The sequence below is a fragment of the Tauraco erythrolophus genome, chromosome 1 (assembly GCF_009769465.1).
Source record: "Tauraco erythrolophus isolate bTauEry1 chromosome 1, bTauEry1.pri, whole genome shotgun sequence".
NCBI classification, from domain to species: Eukaryota; Metazoa; Chordata; class Aves; order Musophagiformes; family Musophagidae; genus Tauraco; species Tauraco erythrolophus.
In genome coordinates, this window is record NC_141465.1 from 51,441,818 (window position 1) to 51,467,979 (window position 26,162).

The 26,162-nt window shown below is 42.4% G+C and overlaps 3 protein-coding genes across 7 annotated transcripts in view; 1 reads left to right on the forward strand and 2 right to left on the reverse strand.

Moving 5' to 3' along the window:
• The window catches only part of OFD1 (OFD1 centriole and centriolar satellite protein), a 33,671-nt gene extending 32,760 nt beyond the window's left edge, over positions 1-911 (reverse strand). For all 5 annotated transcript variants that reach the window (XM_086619008.1, XM_086619002.1, XM_086618986.1 and 2 more), the window contains exons 1-2: positions 882-911; positions 607-708 (exon numbers count right to left, since the gene is read on the reverse strand). In XM_086619008.1, coding sequence (XP_086475134.1) covers positions 607-702 — 96 coding nt within the window. In that variant the 5' untranslated portion in view covers positions 703-708; positions 882-911. The remainder of the gene's footprint in view (positions 1-606; positions 709-881) is intronic.
• A 171-nt stretch (positions 912-1,082) lies between these two features.
• TRAPPC2 (trafficking protein particle complex subunit 2) lies at positions 1,083-7,631 on the forward strand. The gene is made up of 5 exons (XM_086619032.1): positions 1,083-1,120; positions 1,871-1,980; positions 4,001-4,145; positions 4,938-5,023; positions 6,187-7,631. Exons 2-5 carry the CDS (start codon positions 1,888-1,890, stop codon positions 6,283-6,285), a joined length of 423 nt encoding a protein of 140 aa, XP_086475158.1. The 5' UTR covers positions 1,083-1,120; positions 1,871-1,887; the 3' UTR covers positions 6,286-7,631.
• A 2,758-nt stretch (positions 7,632-10,389) lies between these two features.
• RAB9A (RAB9A, member RAS oncogene family) lies at positions 10,390-20,157 on the reverse strand. The gene is made up of 2 exons (XM_086619020.1): positions 20,066-20,157; positions 10,390-11,472 (listed from the first exon to the last, which is right to left on the reverse strand). The coding sequence occupies exon 2, from the start codon at positions 11,436-11,438 to the stop codon at positions 10,833-10,835; it is 606 nt and encodes a 201-aa protein (XP_086475146.1). The 5' UTR covers positions 11,439-11,472; positions 20,066-20,157; the 3' UTR covers positions 10,390-10,832.
• Positions 20,158-26,162: the final 6,005 nt, after the last annotated feature.

Below are 26,162 nucleotides of genomic sequence, written 5' to 3' on the forward strand. Positions count from 1 at the left end.
GTAAATTCATTAAGAGGAGCAAGAGCTACTTAAACTGAAGGACACTTTCAGCACAAGAAAAAAGGCCAGAGTAACCATAAACAAACCCGGGCTCCAAAACAGAATAAAGTTTCACTCTCGACACAATCATACTCTAAAACATTCTCCTCAATGAGCGGACAAGGAGAAAACAACTCAAATAGTTTTAAAACAGAACTGGAATATTTCAGGAGGGTAATTCGCACAGCATATTTACTTATAATCAGTAACAAACAGACTCTGCACCCTAAGAGGTCCTTTCCAATATTGTGTGTTCTCATTTATTCCTCTCTTCCCTGCTTGACTTCTTTCTCAAGCACGGAAATTTTCTAAGACCCGATACAGGCCTTTAACCTTCCTGAAAAAAGACTATAAGACTAACTGACAACGAAAAACACTTCTGTTTAGGAAGCACCCTGTTTCCGAGAAAAAAAAAAACAACGCAAGCACTAAATACGAATTAGGCTGTGGTAAAAACAACACATTTGGAGAAAGTAGGAAACACACTGAATCGGCGCGACTTTCACTGCTTTCGATGTTAAGTAGCACAGCGAATCACAGGTAGCACCTGCTGAAAATGAAACACACCTTCAGTGTGTCCAGCACACCTCGGTTCTTAAAAGTCTGATAGAGCCTTTTCCGGAGCTCATCCTGGGACAGCGTCTCCCTTTCAACTGAAGCCATCCTGCCCTACAACACCAGAAAAAAAAAAAAAAAAAAAAAAAAAAAAAAGAAAGAAAGAAAAAAAAAGGGGTATTATTGATTCCTATTATTGATTCCCAGCGAGACAGCGAGCGACCGAGCTGCCCCCGCCTCCCCCTCTGGCAGGCCCAGGCTTTGCGGCGGCGGCAGCCTCCCCCTACCCGCGGGGAGGGCGGCAGGTCCCGACCCGAGCCCGCCGCGCCCCGACGCTCTGGTTCCAGCCCGAGCAGCTCCGGGCGCCCCCCGGGACCAGCCGCCCGCCGCCAGGCCGAGAGCGGCGCCGCCTCCCGCCCGGCTCCCGGCGGCCGCTGAGGCGTCACGGGGGCGCCGGATGTGGGGGCGGGCAGAGGGCAGCGCTTCCGGGCGGCCGTTGGGAGCCGTTGGAGGCATCGCGTCGCGGGTGAGGCGGCGGGCCCGGGCGGGCCGCGGCGGGCGTACACCCACTCTCTTCTCACTCCTCCTTTCCTCCTTTCCTCCTTTCCTCCTTTCCTCCTTTTTCCTCCCCTCTTCCCCTCCTTTCCTCCGTTGTGCGGGCAGCCCCCGTGGCGTCCAGCCCTTCCCCTGCAGACGGCAGCCCCGGCGGTGCAGAGAGGAGCCGCCGGGAGCCCGGGCGGGCCTCTGGGCGCTGGGGCGCGGCGAGAGGGGTCAGTCGTCCCCCCGGGTAACTCAGGAGTCCCCGGGGATAGAGCCGGGCTGTGGGACTGTCCCGCGGGCGCTCTGTGCGAGGGAGGACGGTGGCTGTCGTCTGGCACCCTTGCCCTTTCTGCTGCCTGTTTGTAGGGCCTCTGGGCAGGGACAGATGAGAGAAGGTTCTTCAGAGGATGATGCACCACGTTACTTCATGGGATGGTTGCCGTCCAGGACACTAGGAGGGTTGTCGGGATAAATCATCAGTCAGTTGTAGAGCAAGACTTTTTAGGTATTAGTGACTAGATTCGCTCCCAGGAGATGTTCCACTTAATAAGGAATTTCTTTCTGCCTTTTTTAAGTAGAAATGCACATACCTTAAAAGGTGTTGGTATCTCTCTTTAATCTACGGTAAATATGAAGTAAGTAGGCTGATTTTTAGGAAGACTTTGAGATGGATTAAGAGTTTGTGTATAGGGTCATCAGTAAAGCATGTCTTATATATTTTATTTTTTTTTTCAAGGAGCACTATATTGAAGCATGTCTGGAAGCTTCTACTTTGTGATAGTTGGTCATCATGATAATCCCATATTTGAAATGGAATTTTTGCCTCCTGGAAAAGTAGAGTCCAAGGTGTGTTTTTTACCCTGTAATACTCCAATGTTGTAATTACGGTGCATTTTCTTTGATAATTTTACAGTGTGTTAGAAGCATGACAAGCATGTGGTTAAAAGTGTTACTAAAACACTAGAAGTGTTTCCTGGGTTTTTTTTACAGAAACTTTTTCATAGGGAGTAGAACTCTGGAGTTCTTGAGTCTTTTAAAAATTCTTTGCCAGATCATACTTGTTTTTCCTAAAACATGGTTTCCTTAAGTATTTGATGCTGTATGGTGAAGAATATATATGCTAGTCATGCTTCGGTCATTGCTTTAGTGTGTAGAGCTTTTATAATAACTGTTTATTATTTAATGCTACTTACTGTCATTCTCTATTTTAAGGCATCTTTATACAGTAATAAGGTAAAGTAAGGAACATAAATTTGAAAGCTCCATTCAGGCCTTTGTGCTATGAAAAAATCTTTTTTTAAATCATCTTCAGTAATCCTACTTGCTTATAATGAAGAAAGGTTTAAAACTTGTATTGAGAAATATAAGTCTGAAAATGTGAGAAATGTAAGACAACTCAGTAAGTAGTGTTTCCAGTGGAAAAATAATAAATCTATCCATTGTGGTATTACACCAAAGAAAAAACAGACTTCAGAATAAAAGTGTGTGGATCTGTATGTCCAAAAATGGAAGTATATGCTGTCACTGATTTGAACAGCATGATGTCGTCTGTATTTTGAACTAGCGTCCCACAAAAAATCGTAAATAAGACTTGTCGGACTGGACTTGGTGAGCGTGAGGATGTGTGAGATAGTGGAAAAATTCATTTCCTACATTCTGCTAATGGAATTAACTGGTACGAGTAAGCTTCTTGTCTGACTGAGGTTGAAATACTAAATTCTCTCCTAAGAGAGAATCTAAACTTGGTGTGCACTGAAGGAGAACTAGTAGGCATTGATACATTTTGGCAACTATCGCTTCCGTGTCTGAGACATGCCGTTTAGGAGTGCATTCAGCGCAGATGCACAGCTGCCTGAAGTAAGTGGTTTGCATAATGTAGGTAGTAAATCAGCACCATTTCTTGCCCCTTAAACTTCACTACTTAAGTCTCTTCCTCGGTAGGGTTTAATGGAACTTGCAAAGCCGTTAATGCCCTGAGCCAGACTTGATTTGGGGGAAAAACATAGTGCACTGAGAGGTGCGAGAGTGGCTTTAATAAGCATGCCTGTATTATGAGAAACAGTGCAAAACTACTTATGTTTCCAGTCTAATAGAAGCTGACAGTATGGAGAAACCTTGGGAGATGTCCTCCAATGTTCTAGTTAGTATGCAAAGTAAATAGCTCTTTCCTCACTCGACTCTAGTAGTGTTAGGGCCAAATGCTGTGATTACTCTATGAAGGCCATTCATGTTTATTATAGGAAGAGGTGCAACTTATGTCTGCAAGCATATATTTAATGCCAGTTGCAGGATGTTTTTCTGCACTAGGCTCTTAGGAAAAAGAAAACCCCCCAAAACAGTAAAAAAATCCTGTATTTCTAGGCAAATAACCTGAAAAAAACAGAATCTTTAGGTGATAATGTTATCAGTGTATCTGTCCTCTGTACCTCTCTGCTTTCCCCATCTGTGCCTCAATTTTTATGCATTGTAACCTGTTAAATTTCTGCCAAATTTGACGGAGACATTACGGTCCAAAAAATGCTAAATTGCTGTAAAAGTCACGAAAACAGGTGACTGGAAAGCAGAGAAAAAGCAAAAAGAATTCATGCTTAAATTCATTCTTGAGCTATAAATGTAAGCTTTGTTGGTTTTACTGCTCTCAAGATTGTTTTTATGACAACCTTTTTATTATGACCTTCTTTCTTCCTTGAAACTGAGTACCGTGACAATATATACTAGTTTCACTTAATTACAGGATGGCAGAAACGAAGGGTTTTTTAACTTTACGTAACTTGAGCAGTATTGTTTAGCCACTTGAACAAATTATTGTTTATATTTCACTCCTTTCACTGAATTACTAATTCTCTGTCTTCTGGAAATACATTAGGATGATCATCGCCATCTCAACCAGTTCATTGCCCATGCTGCTCTTGACCTAGTAGATGAGAACATGTGGCTTTCTAACAACATGTATCTGAAGACTGTGGACAAGTTTAACGAATGGTTTGTTTCTGCTTTTGTCACAGCTGGACATATCCTTCCCTCTTCTCTTTCCTTATATTTATATAGGAAAAGCCTTTTGCCAGAAAGTGACAAGTTAAATAAAATGAGTTTGGAACAGATTTCTCTGGCTGTTCACGACTATTATTGTCAGAGAGAGTCACCAGCTTCAGGATTATGTAAGTTGGCAGGCACAGCAGTTGTTTAAAACTGGCACCAACTGGAAAGGTTGTTTTTTCCTTTTGGAGGAGCTGAAATAGCCTAATGAAATGTGGACCTCACATGGATTAGAGGAAGGAGGTATGAGAGGGTCCGAGCAAGCTTATATAATTCTCTGGTCCCATCCCTTTGATAGCACTAGAGAGGAGGAGGAGGAGAGATAAACATGGTTGGTATCAATCACACCCATCTTGAAAATGCAGGGTCAAAGCTTGATCTTATGTACAGATATTCCTTTGAAGTGTTTGTTGCGAAACATTTGTTGTACATAGCAAGTAACATCGAATGTCATTTTAACTTCAGGGATATTTGGCAGAGGTGCTTAGAGTGTCATCCACATTCAGAATTGTATAGCTTTAAGAAGAATAACCTTAAATAGAGAGGTGATAATTTTCAAATAGGGGAATTTTTAAATATAAAGGTAATGCTTTCTAAATTTCACTGCTTCACTTACTTCTTTAAATGCTTCCTCCTACAGAGTCACTGTTATTTCCAGCACAGCTAAACATTTTAAGTATATGCAGAACTAGGTGTAAATGCTTATCTCAGGATATGTTAAATGTCTCTCTTCTTTGTCAAAGTTAAATTTTCCTTAATTGTTTTACATATGAGATTCATAATGCTTCATGATGTAAGGCAAGAAGACGGAATTAAGAACTTCTTTAATGACGTTTATGACTTGTATATAAAGGTAAGAACCCATTTCTGATGGTCTCACTGCAGTACTTTTAAGTGTGTTCTGCTGTACATGCCCAGGCATGCCTGTGTTAGCATGTTTTCTCCTGGGAGCCTATGTAAGACCCCACCTGGAATACTGCATTCAGCTCTGGAGTCCCCAACACAAGAAGGACATGGAGCTGTTGGAGCAGGTCCGCAAGCGGACCATGAAGATTATCCGAGGGCTGGAGCACCTCTGCTATGAAGACAGGCTGAGAGAGTTGGGGCTGTTCAGCCTGGAGAAGAGGAGGCTCCGGGGTGATCTTATAGCAGCCTTCCAGTACCTGAAGGGAGCCTACGGGAAAGCTGGAGAGGGACTTTTTACAAGGGCGTGTAGTGATAGGACAAGGGGTAATGGCTTTAAACTGAAAGAGGGCAGATTTAGATTTGATCTAAGGAAGAAATTTTTCACTCAGAGAGTGGTGAGGCACTGTAACAGGTTGCCCAGAGAAGTTGTAGATGCCCCACCCCTGGAAGTGTTCAAGGCCAGGTTGGATGAGGCTTTGCGCAACCTGGTGTAGTGGGGGGTTTCCCTGCCCATGGCAGGGGGGTTGGAACTAGATCTTTAAGGTCCCTTCCAGCCCAAACCAATCTATGATTCTGTAAGTGGAGGAACACCAGTGCTGTCCACGTTAGCCAGATTGATAATGTGTGATATAGAGGTTGTCGTTTCCATTAACAGAATAGATTTTTATAAATTACACTTTTTCAGAATTTATTTCATTTTAGTCCAGTGACTTTTTGGCAGTGCTGTGTCATTCATGGCGGTAACGAAAGCAGGAGCATTGTGCAGAAGCCTGGCCTCACAGCCTGGCGGTACTTCCACTAGGTGGGGCAGTCGCAAGCACTGAGGGGAGAATCGCCATCTCGGCCTCCTGACGGGACTCGAATGATGCTGATTTCCAAAACTGACATTTCCACCAGTGTCATGATGGATTTGTTGTGAGGAGCTGGTACTAAGGGAGGGCTGTGCACATATATGGGGAGAACGTAAGGGCCTGGAAAGCACGTGACTGTTTAGAAGCTCTGTGCTCTTAAGTGGCGCTAAATAGGCTGAAAGTTAATAATCGTTGCCATTTGAAATAACATTTTCCAGTGCTGGACATTGTGCTTATTGAGATTTTCTTCTTTCCTCAGTTTGCAATGAATCCATTTTATGAACTCAATTCTCCTATTCGATCCAGTGCCTTTGAGAGGAAAGTACAGTTTCTTGGGAAGAAACACCTTCTAAGCTGAGTAACTAGCTATCCTGAGTGACTTTTTCCATACTTACCTGATGATTTGTACTGTAGTTCTTCCAGTTAGTTCTCAGCATGTTTGATACTCATCTTTCTGAAGATTGACAAATTGGATGCTGAAGAAGGTTTGGAGTTTTTTTTTCTGATGTAGATAAGAACAGCCAAACTTCTCTAGTTAAAATGTGGATCTTAAGAATTTCCTTCTGTGTGTTACAAAAACTAAGTTTAAAAATGTCAGGGGCTGAAATGTACAAACTGAGACATGTAGGTGTCAATGTGCGTGCAAAATGGGAGCCTCTTGCACAGGGCGGGAGGCCATCAGATCTGAACGCAAAAGACATCTCCAGTCATGCTGTTTAATGTGGGTGAAAGGCAGTTCTTGACTGTAGGGCCTCAGTGGTTAAGTTTGTTACAAACTTCTCTACTTCCAGTCCTTTGCTAGAGAACTTGATCTGCAGACTACTAGACTAACTTTACTCTTCATGATACTAAATCAGGTCTATATTTATATTGTAATGTATAATGTATGTATTGTCAAGGGAAGTGCTCAGTAGAAAGAAAAGAGGATGTATCAGCAAAGCTGTCTTCAGTATTTCAAGAAGTTTAGAGAGAAAACCTTGAAGTTCTAAAGCTTAAAATTTCAAATTTACCAGATGTTTAGTGCAATACATGTTTAGTTGTAGTGTTGCATCAAGGAAATGACCAAATGAAGTAGACCAGAACAGCTATGTCTGCTCTGACTTTAATTCTAATTCACACATGTGAAAAACAAACAAACAAACAAATTAAATTTACATGTTTAAGCCCATCTCTTTCCATTATCTCTGCAAGGGCTGAAATTTTCTTTTCGAAAATAGAGTAGCATCTTTGAACTGTGAAACTATTTGCTGAGGTTTCAGAAAGGCATTATTTGGCCTGTCATACTACTATTCCATTCTAAAATGTGGTTAGGGACCCTTTTGCAAAACTTATTATCCAAAACTAATTTTTAAATATGTCATTTGGCATGCATATGTACCTAATATTTTGGTTGGTTTCACAATCTTTTAAGTAGTCTGTTTCTTTTTGCAGATAATCTGTGTAAGCCATCTTCTTGGGTGTTTTTTTTTTTAAATGTCTGAAAAGTAATTTCCAAAGGAAGTGGCATGCTGTTCCAGGAAGTACATTTTGCATAGTTTCTATAAAAGGTACCCCATGTGTATGTGCTTTAAATGTACAGTCAATCCTTATTTCTTTGTCATTTACGCTTACTGCTAAGCTGTCACTGTAAAATATTCCATGAGAAAAAGAACACGATATAAAGGTTGCAATATTTACCTTAAATAAACTGTAGAATGATGAGTATGGACGCCTGTAGAGTATACTTGAAATGATTTAGGAGAAAACTACATGATCACGATAAGGCTACCTTTATTGGCAGGGTGGCAAATGAAAATGGTCTTTGCAGTATTATTTCATAAAAACTGCATTGCATTGCACAGCATTTTGATAATGTCATCTAATCTTAGTTAATCAACTGTTTGGGTTTCTTTTTTTTTTCGAGGGGGGCGGTGCTATATACATGAAAGCAACAGAAACATACCTGAGGTAAAGCATTCTCATTCATATGATAAGGAACCATTAAGTTGGAGCTGTTACACTGTTTCCTCCCTCCTCAGCACGATGGCTGGAAAAACACTAACAGTAACTTTCAGTGAGAAAATACTTAAGTTAAATAATCATGTATATGACAGTAAGAAAAGTTTTGGCAAAGAGAAAGGATTAGTGCTAAGAGTTTGCACCACGTTTAGAAACTGGGGTTTTTTATAATCCTGTTCTTTTCTGCCAGCACAGTAGGAAGTTATGTAAAAAGAAAGCATTTTATCTCTTGCCTGATCTCTCAAGGCAGTTACCTAAATAAATGGTGCCTGTACTTACGCCCCCCATACGAATATAGGAATTATAAATAGGAAATGCAGTCTCATAGGTCCATCCAGGCTTTATGAAAACAGACTGTTACTGGCCACAGGCAAGGGAGAACTATGTGCTAACTAGTTATGTATAATCATGATTGATAGAGTTTGCACTGAGGAACATTGTCTCATGACAGAATTCCAGACCTGTATTCACAAAATACAGAAACACCTGTTTGTTACTAAGCATCTGATTTTTATTTTTTTGTACCCATCATCCACATCCGCTTGTCATAGGACTTTTTCTTCTTTCAAGTACTGAGTAGTCTCCCTCTGAGACCAAATCTGACCTCAACATCATTTCTATACTGTCTTATTTACCACAGCATGTAAACCCTCCTCACAAGCCACTTTTGTGATTAGTGTACAGTTGTGGTACAGCAGATACTCCCAGGGCACAAGTAATACACTTCTGTTGTTTTATTCAACTTTATTAAACCTAATTGTCAGATGGAGGCTTGGTAACCATGATGTTACATGGAAAGGGGACAGATGGGAAAACACAGATGGACTCTTTGGCACCAGACCGACCCCAATGGTTCTCATCCTTGTTTCCTTTTAACAATCTTACTTGAATCGTATCTACAGTACTCTAGTCACGGTAACTTCGTCTCCTGTTTTGTTTCAACCGTAGCCTCTGCTAAAATGAAGGTTACAGGAAGCTTTAAGTAGTAAGGTAGTAGCAGTTTTACAAAATTTCATGTCACTAACTTAGTAGCCCCCAATGCAAGCAATCTTAGTTTTTAAAGCTTTTTGCACTCTCAGTTTAAGAGGAAGGTAGCTAAGATTTTCTTCACAGATCTTTTTGTTCATTGATTAGAAATTAAACGTAACAGAAGTAGCAGCTCAACCTATATTTAGCTTAAAACACAGTCTGTTGCTGTATAAGCAGGACTGCTAGAATGAGTTAGACTTAGAATGTACAAAAAGTAAAGAAATGCCACTTTCAAGCAGGAGCAGCACATCTAAGGAGTGAAGTTGTCCTGGAGAGGTTCAAGCAAGAAGGCAATGCGTTCAGAAGAGTGTATTGAGAGCAACAAGAAGGGTTTGTTTTGCAAGCTTTACTTCCAAATAATTACACCTGGTACAGACTGAACAGATACATTAAGAAAAAACTCTGGCTGTTACTGTACCCTTAAGGAAAGCTTTTCTACTGGAACCAAAGTGTTGCTGTATAGAAAGCAGAATCTGTGTCATTTAGGGAATAACGTGGCCTGTCCTATAGGCCTCAGGCTTCCTTTTGAAGTCCGCACGTTGTGCACATGCACGCCTGTTAGCAGTCACATTACACACTGAAGCAATAGTGCACTATCAAGTTTGCTGTTACAGGGAAGTGGGTGCTCTGAGAGCCAACATTCAACAGCCTCTCGGACAAGCATTCTACCATTTAACTGCAACGGAGAGCCTCAGATACACCACCTGTGGTTTTGTCTGCGTTACTGCAGAAGGACTGTCCATTAAATACAGAATGCTTCTGTCCATCATTGTGTGATGAGTACAGTAGTAAAAAAAAGACTGTTTTAAATATTGAAGTCCATATCCTAAAATGGCAAATTAAATAAGGATCAAATTCAGCTCAAACACGAGCCGTAAGTATACACTTGTATTAGGGCTGAAAGCTGTCACAAGAGCTTCCTGAGTTCTCTACGTATTGCCAATCCTTAGTTTCACAGTGCAGAGATTACTGGTAAACACACTCATAGCTCAGGTTAACAGGAACAAGAACTTTGAACCTTAAGGCTGTACACTAAAAGTTCTCTTACAAATTTGTCATAACGTGGATCCCTGCAAGTGCTATTAAAGCTGACGGAATACAGCATATCTGTTTCATAACTAAAAATGGTTATACTTCAGGGACTCAGATTTTTTTACCTTATTGATCAGAAACATGCTAGAATGGGACTTAAGGCAAAGACACGTATTAACTTAAAAAGTCATAGTGTCTTGCATTAAACTGCTGGAGAAATTAGTACAGCATTAGAATACTAAATGAAAGGAAAATGGACATTAAATATGTAGGAAATTTATTTCCTACTTAAAAACCTACACAAATTATAGCAACATTAAGCAATTAGAGAAGACCTGAAGGTAATTTATATTAACTTATAATAAACACATTAGAGATGAAGTACCACTCACAGTAAAAGGAATGTAGTGAGACTGAAGTTTAATACCTAGCATTGTTAAGAAACTGACTTCTAGTGAAACAAAAATGGAATGCTGATTTCATAAAAATATACATATAAAAGTATCTTTGTGCCTGAATTCCAGAACAGTTTGTCCAAAGTAGTGCTTGTAGAACTTTCAAGTTTTAATTATATTCAAAGTATTTATCATTTGAATAAATTGGCAAATTACATTCTTATATTCACGTTTTTACTTGACACCTTCCTAAACAGAAAGCATTACTAATTCAATAATGGGTCTCTCACGAATGGGAATTTTTCTTTTGCTCCCCCAAGAAAGCAGCAGAATATTACAATTTTAATAGTAGAGTGAAACCCATTTGTTATTTGATCTACTACACCTTCCCCATCCTTTTACAGAGCAAGCTACTCAAAAGTAATTTGGCAAAAAAAAAATAATATTTAAGTCAACAACACGATGAACTGGGTTTCGGTTTCCGATGAAGGTTTACTGTATCTGTTTGAATAAAATGATCTGATCTGTCTTCAGAGGCTAGAACTCTTCTAACAGCTTCTTCAAATGCTGCTGCAACATTAGTGGCATCTTTTGCACTAGTTTCAAAATATGGATGGTTGCCATTATTCCTGCACCAGTCTTGGGCTTCTTCTGTAGACACTTGCCTGTCATCGATATCAACTTTGTTACCCAGTATCACAAACGGAAAACTTTCAGGCTCCTTGACATCAGCATAATAAATGAATTCTTTCTTCCAGTTGCTTAAGTTCTGGAAGCTTTGAGAGTCATCCACACTGAAGGTTAGCAGGCAACAGTCAGAACCTCTATAGAAAGGAGTCCGCAAGCTCCTAAAACGTTCCTGGCCTGCTGTGTCCCATATCTGCATTGTAACAAAGTGTCCATCGACTTCCAACTCTTTATTTAAGAATTCCACACCTATGGTATGAAACAGCTGTGCATCAAATTTGTTGGTGACGTATCTGTTCATAAGGGAACTCTTCCCAACTCCACCATCTCCTAGCAGTATTACTTTAAGGAGCGATGATTTTGCTGCCATTGTTACGGAAACAGATCTTCCTGTTTTTCTAGACCTGTAAAGATTAAAAAAATCATTAAAAAAGGAAGAGTTGTGAGCAAACAGTTTTACATGCGTAAATATCTATAAAGTGGTGAAGTCCACCGCACCAACATCGAGTTCCAGGTACGAAAGCAGGAGGACAATGCTAAATGGATGAAGCATAGACACTGATGGTGAGAATACCCGCTATGTGTTTAGAGGAGTCTCCTCCACAGACCACAGTCTGTGTGCCAGTCTAAGCAGTACACGGCTGGTCTGTCACTTAAAACTCCCAAACCCTCCAACGTTCACCCAGAAGGGGGACTGCATCACATTCAACGAGGCAACAATTAATATAGTTTCACTGGAAAAGATCCATGGAAGAAAGTGGAGTGAGAGAATTTTATAGAGCACATGCCTTGAACTAGTCGCTTCAGCACCATATTTCATTAGCAGCTGTTTTTTTAACATGCAAAAGTGGAGAGGAAGCTTGAGGAATAAAGCAGGACACTATCTGCTATACTGGAATTACTGCTGCACTTCACCCAAAATTGCAACCAGACAAGGAATTTTAAATCAACTCACAGGGAAGACAGTTACCTACAGAACAAATGCAAATGCTGTAGTTTTATTTTGAAAGTCAGACGACTAGGTATTGGTACACAAACATGCAGTATTTTACAGTTTATTCCTTGCAGAACAGCCATGATGAATGGAATACTATTACAACTACTACAAAAGCAAATTTGCTGTTGGTACTTCAAAGGGTACCCGAGATGCCAAACAGCGAGGCCAAGCCTGCACCAACAGTTCAGCTGGTAGGCGTCGACTCCCCATGGTAAAAATGTCAGAAAGAGCCTGGTAGTGCTAGTGAGTAGCCTGGCTGCCACCACAGGGATGGTGAATTAGTGGAACCAATGAAGCTTTTTTACTGTCAGATTTTAATGTTCAAGGATTAACTATTGTTTTTTTGAATTGGTTAACTCATTAGTGTTTTGTGCCAGCCCAAGGTATGCCCTCATTATGGTTGTGTCATCTAATACTGTAAAAAAGTGTTTTAATTGCTTGGGGTTTCATTTTAAAGAGCTCAACTTAAGTTTCTGTACAAGGAAAACTGCTGTTCCTATTACCTACCCATTACTAAAAGACCTCAAAGTAATTCAGCCAAAACAGGCTTCTCTGAAACCAGCACCTATTTAAAATGGAAATGGGTCACAAGTTGCCTAGTCCATCTCCTCCGAAGGAAGGAATGCCGTCTTGAGAGTTGTGATTAGCATTACTGGCATATACATCACCCGCAGAGTATCATTATGGAATTAGTACCTGATACACGCTGGTGTGAGAGTCATATGACTCTGTGCTGCCTTAGCATGAAGGCCTACGTTAGAAGCGAGACATTTCAGGAAATGTTTTGTCTTTAGCTTTCCATTTTTTAATATTTATTTGTCGGACACCATCTACAGCTGAAGCTGCAACACAGAGAAGTCTCAAAATACAAGGAACAGTGGCTGCTTCCATTAAAATTTTTTTCAGAGCAAGTAAGTTTATTCCTTCATACTATGTAATTAAAATCAACATTTGTATATCCTTAATTTCTACAAGTTTGTATCACAACTGTTAAAACTGCCTAAGAGCTACAAGTGGGTTGTTCGTTTACCTTTCACAAAGCTGCAGGATAACTGCAATGACTCGGGACATGAACACGTACCTTTTATGTTATGTGAAAAGCCTTCTTAAAGCCATCAGCCTGCTTGCACATGAGTTCCAGGTTCATGCTGAAATATTTAAAATGGTCCAGTGTCTTCATTTATCTCCCTAATTCCTACTATTGGTTAATGAATAAGTTATTTCAGCTATGCTATTAGATAGTAGGATCTTCTTAATAAATAATGCATTCATGAGAACAGAGGGTACTCTCTGTTTCCCTGTTCTTCCACTTCAGTGTGGGAACAAGTTACAATTACTATTTTTTTACTGACATCACAAGTTCCCCAGAAGACAAAGCGAATAAAAAAAACTGGCTTATGTGGTTCTGACTGGCACTATGCACTTGTTTCTTTAGCTTAGATAGTAACTAGATAGTAGTTTTCTAGATTCCTTTAGCTTAGATAGTAACTAGATAGTAGTTTTCTAGATTCCTTTAGCTTAGATAGTAACTAGATAGTAGTTTTCTAGATTCCTTTAGCTTAGATAGTAACTACAGTTTGAAGAACTGTAGTTACTATCGTGAAATTCTCCATGAAGCCACATGTAACACAATGTAAGCAAGGAAACTTCGTTAGCAGTATTAGTACTTTTGCACATCCAGAACCTGTCAAGTCAAGTTTCCACAATTGCAACTACATGGACCGTTATAGTGAGGTCCAGGAGACTAGTGACCATAAAAATACTTTCACTGGGCAGGCAATTATAGATCAGCCATAAACCATTAAAAGCGTATTTTCAGCTAGAAACAAACTGGTCTTTCTACACAAAGGCCACAGAAACAGCCTTCCCAAGGCTGATAAGCATGTATCTCAATGTGACGTTGCAGGCAACCTCACTTTTCAGGATATCCAGCATCCACAGTAGAAGCTGTCATGCTTAGCTAGCAGTTAATGGTTTTGTAAAGTTTTTAATCCCAAATTAATGGGATATATGTTCAGTCATTTAAGTACATACTTACAAGCTGGATCTGAAGCAGCAAAGAAGCATGTTCAAAGGCATTATTAAGCATTTTTGTTTGGAAGCAGCAGAGACTTTAATACAATTACGATTTTTTTTGACTATTAAGGGACCCACTGATTATGTGATTTAAAGTATCTGCAGAACCAAGATAGTAGTTTTCAGCACAATAGGCCACTGCATTTTTTCCACTTAAACATCTTTAAATAAGGTAAGATATTTAAAGAGCTCAATTTTTGTAATTTTATTTTCTAAGTTATGAAGCCTTAAAAATCCAACAAATAAAAACAAAATCCTTAAGACGCCTGGAGAATTAATGTTATTTCTCCTATTACATACTTTGAACTTATCTGTGTAATGTGCTTTTTGATAATGTTTTTGAAAGGAACAGTCAACATCTGATATCATATTTCTGAGCATTTATTACCTTAATAGCTCAGTTTAAATCATCATTCAGAAACCGAAAACAAAACAAAAACTTAATTTCCAATGTGAATCTGATTGTTTTAACCAACGTCAGGAACCGCAACACATCACAGAATTACAAATAACTATTTTGCTCCAGTTATTTCTTACGTTAAACTAATTGTGCAGCACAGTAAGAGTAGTCTCAACCTAGTACACACAGGAGTCTGTAAAGACAAGATTTTTCCCTCATGTTCCTCTATCATTTCAATATTGAAAGAAACTCAAAGCAAATAAAAAGCAGCCCCACTGTGGCTTATTTTAATAACAATCTCTGACCTGCCTCCACCAACTTCCAAGGACTCAAGCTCTTAGACCATTGCCTTCAATATTCCTGTTAAAAGCAGGAAACGGTTTCTACTAAGTGCCATTTCTAACACGATCATATACCATAATACAAATAGTAATTTGTCACCTCCCAGAATCTCCCTTTTAAACAGTGAACTAAATTACCAAACATTCCCATTAGCAGTCCAAACATTTACTGGCAAGACTGAAAACAACATGCTAAGGAACTTAAAAAAAAAAATCAGTTTGCATTTAAAAAAAAAAATCTTTGATTCCCAGTCCCTCAAAGCTTAGAGAAACACCACTACCTTGTCCAATCTATTCATCTAGATTTGCTTAATTCCATGACTGTCGGCTTCATAGCTGTCTTTATTTTGAGTGCAGTTACCTCTTTTAATACTTAAGTCCTGAGGCAGCACTCAAAGAAAAGTGAGGTTTTTGGACTAGAAAACCACATCAGCAACACACAAACTTAGTTTAGGAATTCGGGGGTGTTTGTTGTTTTGTTGTTTTTGTTTTTTTTTTTTTTACTATAGAAGTCATTTAATAGATTAAGGACAACCTGCTTACACCAGAGTACTGAAGGCTGAGGACAGGTGCTGAACTCAAGTTATGTCTATGGAAAAATAGCGTTAGCCAACATGGTAATGGCACTGTATCTATGATGTCAGCAAGCTACAACCCTACTTAAACTATTAAGCAAACCAAGTCAATTGAACCAATTTACAGTTTCACTTTTACCATACTGACACCAGGCACAGCAGCACACCATAAAAAAAAACAACCAGCACAACAATAGCAACTGTAATTTCATCTCTACCACCTCCCCTCCCTGATTTTTTAATTCAAGACACCAAAAACTGGATCTGTTGCACCGAATTCTCTCCATATTCTTGAAGAAACAGATGTAAGGGGAACTTCAAATTTCCAGACTATTGTTTATCCACTTGCACCTAATTTTTAACTTGGAAACAAGCAAGCAAATTTATTTCAATCACCATTTTCAGACAGAGGGCACTGATGAACCACCTGCTGCATGAAATCAAGCCTACACCCAAAGGTTTCCTTGAAGATACATGGTATGCTGCCCTTTAGTTGAAGTTGTTAAAGAGCACCCATTTGACTTGGAGAAGGAAAAAAAATCCAAGGTATGGCAGACTCAAGTTTGTTCCAACTAATGACACTTATTTACAGCCTAATACACTTTCTACCAAGATTTCTTTAAAAAGGGGCCATCCTTGGTAAAGATTTCAGGAAAAAACCTCTCAAAGTTACTGCCAAGCAGAAACAGCAGTTCCATAACTAGCGTGACAGTAACACTGACCACGTTTCATAACTTCCTACCTATTCTCTAATTTACATATATACAACACAACCATTTCAGCTCTGAAGCTTACTCACAATTTTCTTCGCTAAGCCATCTCATTTTGTTAAACCACAGGTATCAGACATAAACAGTTCAAAAAGGCCCATCAACACTTCAAGTATTTTGTCTGACAAAACCACTTTTCAATAGCATAATGTAAACTTACTCCCGCATTACTAATTATTTTTTTCTTAACACTAACAAAGCATTTGACAATATTTACCGGTAGCATAAAAAAACAAGCAAGCTTTGCTTCCTGTGGTTTGTTAGCTGCAGTGGCTCATGAAAAAGTTACATAATTGCTTTTCCGTAAAATGTGTGAAAAAAAAGTCCCAAGAACCATCAGATTTGCAACACAAGGTGCAGAATCCAAAGCTATGTCATTTTCAACGCTTAAACTTACTCTTTGTGGAGTTTTTACATCTCTCAGCCCTCAATCACTACAGAGTAGTTATACTTGTTACCTACAGCAGATTTGTGAGTTTCCAGAAATCTGAAAAGAAAGGACAGAAGCAAATTGTCTCCCTTTTCTCTGCTTAGCCAATCCTTGTTCTTGTATGTAGAAAGTACTGGTTTACACCTTGGCCAATTAACTGGCATGAGGATGGCTTTTTAGGGTGTAAGAGGCCACAAGCCTATTTGACCTGGAAGGATTTTGCTCTCAATTCAATGGGAAACATACAGATGGAAAGTCAAGATGCTACACACTTTGTACATTACAAGCTCAGACATGAGTCAGCCTCCAAACTGACCTTCCCCTCCACTGACACCGATGCAAGAGCTGTGCATCAGGAACATCCTTTTACTTGACAGCCACTTGACAGTTGCTTACTTCTCTGGAAGCCCTTCAATCATATGGCTAGACCTACTGAGATCTTAATCATCTTGCAAGTCTTCCTTCCTTGATCTACAATTTCACCACTGCACTATGAAGGTAGGTTGTGCTTTCTGTTGGACAGATCTTTAATAAGAGGTTATCCAAAAATTGCCTCTAGTTGTAAGCAGCCTAGACACACTTTATCTAACACCAAAATATCACTAGAGTTTATTCACAGCAATACGTAATATGAATACAACCCAAACTAAACTGATATACAGCTGTTGCCACCCATTTGTATACCAAAAAAGTTACAATTTTGGGGTTTCTTTATAAGGTTATTTTTAACTCCTATGTAGTTCAGGACTCTAGATCAAACAGTAGCCTGGCAGGACTCAGGACTATAAGAGAAGCAGCAGCCAAGGGAAGGAATCCTTAAGTCTGCATAACCCCTGGATCATGAAATCATCCCAGTACCTACTGCCAGATTCACTTCATTTATTCCAACTCACATCTAGCCACAAACTCACTCAGCAAAACTTTTCAGGAGAAATACCTACATTTATACCTCTGCTAGTTTAATCTTGCAGAGACCTGGCCTTCACTTTCCATCTCATTGCCCACATTCAAACAGAATAAGCAAACTATTATTTATTCTGATTTAATAAGAGCTGACGTTTCTCAGCAGCTCACAGTTGAGCATCTCCCAACTTAAATAGTCTATTACTTTCAGTCAACTTCAAAACACCCTGAAGTCCAACATTTCTAACAATTCATGAGTTAACTGACATGCGCCTTGCAACCTACTTCTATGTTACTACTTCCATGCTTTCAATAACCTATCAAGCAATTGTTTCTGCTCATATGTGCTCATCTTTCTCCCTTGCATTAGTTTCCCTTTTCCTCCACAGACCCGTAGCAATAGCAGCCACCACTGGCGAGGCTACATTCTGCATTCATATTCTTCCCTATGTAACGATGTGACCAAAGCCCATCTCTAAGAGTTTAAGTGGGTTACACTGTACCAGGCCAACACAGTCTATGCTGTAGAGAATGAAAACAAAAACAAAACAAGGAGAATGAATACCATAAAAAAAAAACAACCCAAACTTTTATGGAATTCTTACAAGCCTTTTTGCTGGGAAGCTTTTATTCATATTTCTGTAAAACTCCAATCCTAAGGAGCTGAAAGATCTGTTTCTCATGATTTATTACTAAATTGACACAAAATAAAATACAGCTTGAAATCTAAATACCTCATTTGACCCTCTGCAATTTTTTCCACATATTTTCAATTTAAGGAAACTGATGGTTTGTTTGAGCACTCAAAAGCAAAACAAAGACTGCTAGAGCCCCCTTTTTTTTTTTACTACACACTCCCTATTTTTAACTTAACAGAAAAGGCTTTACTAAAATTAAGGCAACAAACAGAGCTCAATACAACCTGAAAGAAAACAGAGAAAAGTAACAGTTCATTATAAATTCCACATTGGTACTGAAACACACATGTAGTTGTACCACCCTTTGGTTAGGTTTCTCTAGAAATAAAAGTGCCAGGGAAAAAAAGGTTTGGATTTGAGTGTGTCTGAGAAAAAGCACTCCCTCCAGTTTGACATTACAGCTCGTTACCTTTGTAAGATACTAAAAAGCCACAAGAAAATCCCCCAAAATACCCACCCCCACACAATCACCCTTGCTCTAAAAAAGCAAGCACTGACAATTTTGGTGTTGTATAATGCTTTGAAAGTAAAAACAAATAAATGCCACGTGCTTATTTTGTAGAGCTGTAAATTATTGTGGACAAGAAGGGAAGCAACACGTAGGGCAGCAGACTGCATGACAGTTATCTGCAGGCAAGCAAGCATTTCAATTCCAAAGCAAAATTTAACCAAGGAGTTCCCTACTTGCCGACCCCACCCAAATTAATAAAATTAAGGGCTCTCCATGTATTTACTTATACGTAACCTTGCTAGAAAGGTCACCAACACAGGTTTTTAAAACTAGTTTTCTTGCACTTTTCTGCAACTTATTCAATTGTTTTGCACAACTTACATTTAACATGGAATACTTAGACTGAAACTGCTCATTAACCACCCAGACGTAAGCGATTCAACAATCTTAACCTAATCCTTTTGGCTCTGCAGGCGCCACCACATTTAAGTTTGTATAACCATCTGCCACGATTAGAAAAGCAACCGGCCGTGGCAGAGAGGAGCTAAATCAAGTCACAGATTCAAAACAGAAGAACCAAAAATCTACATTGCTCAGGGTCCCCCTGGGAACGCAGTCGTCCTTCAGCAGACAGCGACAGGAAAAGGCGATAAAAGGATTTTTTTTTTTTCCGGTTTGAAAAGTGTTGAGGAGACAGGTACAAACCCGAGTTTCACCCAAACAGGTCAGAGATCTTTATCGGTGCTGAGGAGGCACCGTGGAGTCGGAGACTGATCACGCGCCGGCTGGGAATCGCCTGGCAGGAGCCGTTTCCCAGCGGAGCCCCCGCCTGCCCCGGAGTCACGGGATCCCCGATCACGCCACGCTTCCCCGCCGCCCGCACCGGCCCCGAAGAGCGCCCGGGGCCCGCTCCCACCGCGGCCCCGGCAAGGGGCGCACCGCAGGCGGGGGGGATCGGCCGGGGCCCCCCTCCTGCTCCCCGGAGGCTCGGAGCCGGCAGCGACCGAGCAAGCACCGAGGAGCGCGCCCGGGACCCGGCGAGCTCGGACAGCGGCGGAGGGGGCGGAGAGGCGAACGGAGCAATAAGCGGAGGGTCAGGAGGAAGGAAAACAGCGGAACCCCGGTCAGCTTCAGGCCGCTTCCCCCGCCCCCGCCAGGACTGCCGGGGGGGAGCGCGGCGCCGGGGAGAGCGACCCCCTCACCCCTCCGAGGCGGGCGAGGAGAGCGCTCGGCGCGGGCCGCCCTCAGCGGGACACTGGCCCCAGGGCCAGCGGCCGCTGCTCGCCCCGTGCCGGCCGGGGAAAAGGGGAAGGAGAAGCGGCGAGGAGAGGAAGATCTCGCCACGCCGGCCGATACCTGCCCACGAGAAGGCGGCTGCCGCCGGTCCCGAACCCGGACTGCGCCACCACCCGAAGCCGCCACCGCTCCCGGGTGCCGCGCAAGGGAGAAACAACATGGCGCAGGGGGCGGGGCCTGAGGCGATCACGTGAGCCAAGACCCGGGCACCCGGCCCCGCCCCCCGCCCCCGCCCCTCCAGGCCCCGCCCCCGGCCGGGGACGCGGGTGGCCCCGGGGATGCTGGGGTCGGGGGGGGCGAGTTTGTTCAACCACCGACTTGCGGAAAAGTGTTGGAGTTGGCAAGCACGGGAACGGGAACGGCTTCGCTCACAGCGAGCGCACAGGCCTGAGGTGTCCGCAGAGGGCCACAGGGCATTTAAAAGAAGGACCCACTGTTCCATCACAAGAGGATGAGACTTTCCTTTGCTCTGGAATGCTCTGAGTTATTAAGATTCAACACATGATTATATAGTATTTGCAGGTCAGAGTTTTTTATTAAAGGCGGTAGCCTCACTGCGCTCCAAGCCAAGGGCCCCATGTAAGCAAGCTCATGGTTGTAAGGCAGCTTCGCTTTGCAGGTAGAGACATTGGAGCAGGTCCAGAGGAGGGCCACCAACATGATCTGAGGGCTGGAGCACCTCTGCTATGAAGACAGGCTGAGAGAGTTGGGGCTGTTCAGCCTGGAGAAGAGAAGGCTCCGGGGTGATCTGATAGCAGCCTTCCAGTACCTGAAGGAGGCCTACAGGAAAGCTGGAGAGGGACTTTTTACAAGGGCGTGTAGTGATAGGACAAGGGGCAATGGATTTAAACTGAAAGAGGGCAGATTTAGATTAGATCTAAGGAAGAAATTTTTCACTCAGAGGGTGGTGAGGCACTGTAACAGGTTGCCCAGAGAAGTCGAGGATGCCCCCCCCCTGGAAGTGTTCAAGGGCAGGTTGGATGAGGCTTTGGGCAACCTGGTGTAGTGGAGGGTTTCCCTGCCCATGGCAGGGGGTTTGGAACTAGATGATCTTTGAGATCCCTTCCAACCCGAACCATTCTATGATTCTATGATTCTAAAAATTTGCATGTGCTAATGAAGGAAGTAACCAAAATCCAAACTATGCTATTCAGAAAGAGTAGTCACTTTTTTCCTGCAGTATTTTAGTCCACTTGACTTTTTAAATAAAACCATGGGAAGAAAGTCTAAAGAAGCTGGTGATAAAGAGTCTTTTCTGTGCTCTTACAACTCATCACAAGAACAGGGCAAAATGTCACTAAAATAAAAAGAGCCGAAATTATTTAAGTATATTTAAAGACATTCCCACATCATCAAGAGGAACAGGTGATTACAGGCATAAGGAAAGCATTTGAAATACATCTGTTTGCTCGAGCAGTCATCACGTGCTTCCGATCATCAGAGAGATGTAATCGGACTGGAATTGCCACTTGCAGAGTCATCTTGTTTTGGATCAGATTTACAACACGGAGCAAGGAATGGAAAACAAGATCTCAGTATCATCAAAGGGAAATGTCTCCTCCCAACAGGAGGAGGATTATTAAAAGGCAGTCCATGCTAGAGGCAAATCTGATGATACTAGACCCGTTCTTTTTTAACAAAGATGGACTTTTTTGAAGTACTTTTTTCCTGGGATCTGCTTTCATCCAATGCTAAAGTAAAATACAAGTAAGTGCTGGAGGGGTAGAAAAGTGGCCTCTTTAAATAATGGTAGTTCTAAGACATAAATTCTAATCAGTTATGGCATTATTTTGTGATTTAAAAAGAAAAAAAAAGTCTGCATTTAGAAGCGGAGGAAATAATTACTCTATTTTTCACTTGATAACCTGGTGGGATGAAGCTACAATCTTTTTTTCTTGAGATAACACTAGTTCTCAGACACTTAGATACATTTAAGGAAATTTAAAATCACGGAATCAAAGAATGGTTTCAGTTGAAATGGACCTTAAAGATTATCTAGTTCCAACCTCCCTCCCATGGGCAGGGACACCTTCCACTAGACCAGGTTGCTTACAGCCTCGTCCAACCTACCCTTGAATGTTGCCAGGGATGGGACATCTGCCACCTCTCTGGGCAACCTGTTCCAGTGTTTCACCACTCTCATTGTAGAAAATGTCTTCCTTATGTCCAATCTAAATGTGCCCTCTTTCAGTCTAAAACCATTATCTCTTCTCCTATCACAACAGGCCCTACTAAAAAGTCTGTCATCTTTCTTGTAGGCTCCCTTTAAGTACTGGAAGGCTGCTAGAAAGTCTTCCTGGAACCTTCTCTCCTCCAGGCTGAACAGTCCCAACTCTCCCAGCCTGTCTGCATAGGAGAGGTGCTCCAGCCCTCGGATCATCTTCGTGGCCCTCCTCTGGACTCACTCCAACAGCTCCATGTCCTTGTGTTGGAGACTCCAGAGCTGAATGCAGTATTCCACGTGGGGTCTCACCTGGAATTTCTTTTACATGAGAACATAATAGAAAAGGACCATGCTGTAGCTATGGCCTATTATGCTCATGATTTTATAGGCATAATGGAGTATCAATAGAGTTACTCTTACAGTTAAAACACAGAGGATCGGGAACTGAAGGCCCTTTTCCCTTGTGTCCACTGCGTTACTATTATTCATGTGTATAACAAAACCAATAGTTGCTGTAGAATGATCAAAAACTGTAGAACAAATAGGGCTGGCCGCGGGAAGTACACCTGCCAGTTCTTATGAACAGACAGAAGGAAATGCCCAGCCAAGATGTCATTTGAAACATGTACATCAAAATCGCTCCCATATTAAATTCTGCAGACTGCACAGGGTCCCAGCGGTGGGTGCTGTGGGCTCTGTTCCTACCCCAGGCCACTGCCTGACTGTCCCAGTGGTGGTAGGCAGGGCTGGGGCCATGCTGGTGGTGGCACTCACCTCAGGGTCCCACCACCAACGGGAGCCACATTTTGGCTCGAGCCCTGTCTGAGCCCAGAGGCCCTGGTCCTGCACCCCACCTCATGCCCAGACTCCCTCTTCGACACGGGGCCCCACCTCATCACGGCATCCTCCCTGTGGACTTGTCTGGTGCTCACTGGAGTTTTGGCTGATTATTGTCGCCAGACCCGCCCTGCTCTTCTTGTCTGGGTGTTGTGGGACGGTAACTCTTTTACTAAAGTCACTGTCCCTGTGTGCCTTGTCACCCATCCCCTGCACAGCAACCCACCCTTGCTTCTTCCTCACACATACGTTCATCTGGAAGCTGACTTTGCACCTTAAGGATTTTATTCACAGAGCTGTATTCATGAAGAGATAATTGTTGTTATGTCACGTGCTAGCTAACGGGGCAAATAACATCCCAATGGCAAATAAAGGGCAATTCTGTGTGTCTGTGCATGAGAAAGTTCTGTATCAGCAAAGCTCTTGTATAATAGAGCTTCTGAATAATGCTTTTTGCCATCTGTAGTTGGCAAGGAGACTTTGTCCCATCCTGGCAAGTGATGACATGGCCTCAATAAAACATGACTTTGTCACCTCCTGGCTGATTTACAGCAGTACAAAATAAGGGGATATGATGTCATCTGCCTTTATGGCTCTGCTAATACCAGAATGCAGCAAGTCAGCCCCCAAGCAATCCAAGAAATTATCAAAGTGCTCTTGTTTCTTTCCTTATCTTCCAGGCACTCAATGAACTGGGCCATTACACCCTGAACATTCCCTGAAGGACTGTAATTCAACATATTTGCTCCTTAACTACAGCCTGTTACTAGGTAACTTTTCTTTTTGCCAGAAAAAAAAGAGCTGTTCTTTTCTTGTTTAAAGAGTTGCAGTTCTTGGCTTTAGTAACAAATGTACATAGCACAGCAGACTGAAGGGAACACATTTTAAATAAACAATAAACAGCACCATTTTACTCTTGGCTTGGAAAGGAAGAAAAAAGTTACAAACAACAAATGGCAGCAAAGTATCTCCCTGAAAAGTGATGCAGTAAGAGGGTTATGAGGGAGATGCAAAAGGCCCTCGACAGAATGGAGTGAAATGGATTCTGCAGTGGATCTCCAGCAACCACAAGAAGATGATTTCATAGATTTCATTGATTTCTAGGTTGGAAAAGACCTTAGAGATCATCCAGTCCAACCGTCCCTAATCCCCCATTAAACCATATCCCTAAGTAGTTCAAACTACTGGGGAGGGCCACGAAGATGATAAGAGGGCTGGAGCACCTTTCCTATGAGGACAGGCTGAAAGAGTTGGGGCTGTTCAGCCTGGAGAAGAGGAGGCTCCGGGGTGACCTTATAGCGGTCTTCCAGTACCTCAAGGGGGCCTACAAGAAAGATGGGGAGAGGCTGTTCAGGAGGGCCAGTTGTGATAGGACAAGGGGTAATGGTTTTAAAATGGAGGGAGGTAGATTCAAGTTGGATATTAGGAAAAAATTTTTTACCATGAGAGTTGTAGAACACTGGAACAGGTTGCCCAGAGAGGTGGTGGATGCTCCATCCCTGGAGACGTTCAAGGCCAGGTTGGATGAGGCCCTGAGCAACCTGATCTAGTTGGAGATATCCCTGTTCCTTGCAGGGGGGTTGGACTAGATGACCTTTGAAGGTCGCTTCCAGCCCTAACAATTCTATGATTCTATGATTCTATGATTGAAACACCCTTTTCTTAAACACATCCAGGGATGGGGACTCAACCACCTCCCTGGGCAGCCTATTCCAGTGGCTGACAACACTTTCAGAGAAGACATACTTTCTAACATCCAACCTGAATCTGCCCTGACTAAGCTTATACCCATTTCCTCTTGTTCTATCACCCATCACTAATGTAAAGAGCCATTCCCCTACCTCCCCACCATCCCTTCTCAAGTATTTGTAGGCTGTAATCAGGTCTCCCCTCAGCCTTCTCTTCTCCAGGCTAAACAGCCCCAACTCCCTCAGCCGCTCCTCATAAGTTTTATTTTCCAGTCCCTTGACCAGTTTAGTCGCCCTTCTTTGGACCCGCTCCAGGAGCTCAATATCTCTCTTAAAGCGAGGGGCCCAAAACTGGACACAATATTCCAGTTGAGATTTGTGTTAAGGGAGCAACATTGCTTCCGGGTGATCAGGCCCAGTCATCATGGGTTTATGAAAGGCAGGTCTTGCCAATCAAACCTGATCACCTTCTATGACAGGGTGACCCGCCTGGTTGACGAGGGAAGGGCTGTGGATGTAGTTTTCCTTGACCTCAGTAAAGCCTTTGATACAGTTTCTCATAGTGTTCTGGTTGAGAAACTGATCACTGCTGGCCTGGATAGGCACACCCTCCTTTGGGTTAAAAACTGGCTGGATGGCCGGGCCCAAAGAGTGGTGGTAAATGGGGCTAAATCCGGCTGGAGGCCGGTCACCAGTGGGGTTCCCCAGGGCTCAGTGCTGGGTCCAGTTCTGTTTAACATCTTTATCAATGACCTGGATGAGGGGATTGAATGTACCCTCAGTAAGTTTGCGGACGACACCAAGCTGGGAGGCTGTGTCGATCTGCTCGAGGGTAGGGAGGCCCTTCAGAGGGATTTGAACAGACTGGATCGTTGGTCTGAGGCCAATGGCATGAGCTTTAATAAGGCCAAGTGCAGAGTCCTTCACTTGGGGTGTAAAAACCCCAAGCATCGCTATAGGCTCGGTGAAGAGTGGCTGGAGAGCTGCCTGGTGGAGAAGGACCTGGGGGTGTTGGTTGACTACCGGCTTGATATGAGCCAGCAGTGTGCCCAGGTGGCCAAAAAGGCCAATGGGATACTGGCGTGTATCAAGAATAGTGTGACCAGCAGGAACAGGGAAGTGATCCTGCCCCTGTACTCGGCACTGGTGAGGCCGCACCTGGAATATTGTGTCCAGTTTTGGGCCCCTCGCTTTAAGAGAGATATTGAGCTCCTGGAGCGAGTCCAAAGAAGGGCGACTAAACTGGTCAAGGGGCTGGAAAATAAAACTTATGAGGAGCGGCTGAGGGAGTTGGGGCTGTTTAGCCTGGAGAAGAGGAGGCTGAGGGGAGACCTGATTACAGTCTACAAATACTTGAGAAAAGATGGTGGGGAGGTAGGGGAAGGGCTCTTTACATTAGTGTTGGGTGATAGAACAAGAGGAAATGGGTATAAGCTTAGTCAGGGCAGATTCAGGTTGGATGTTAGAA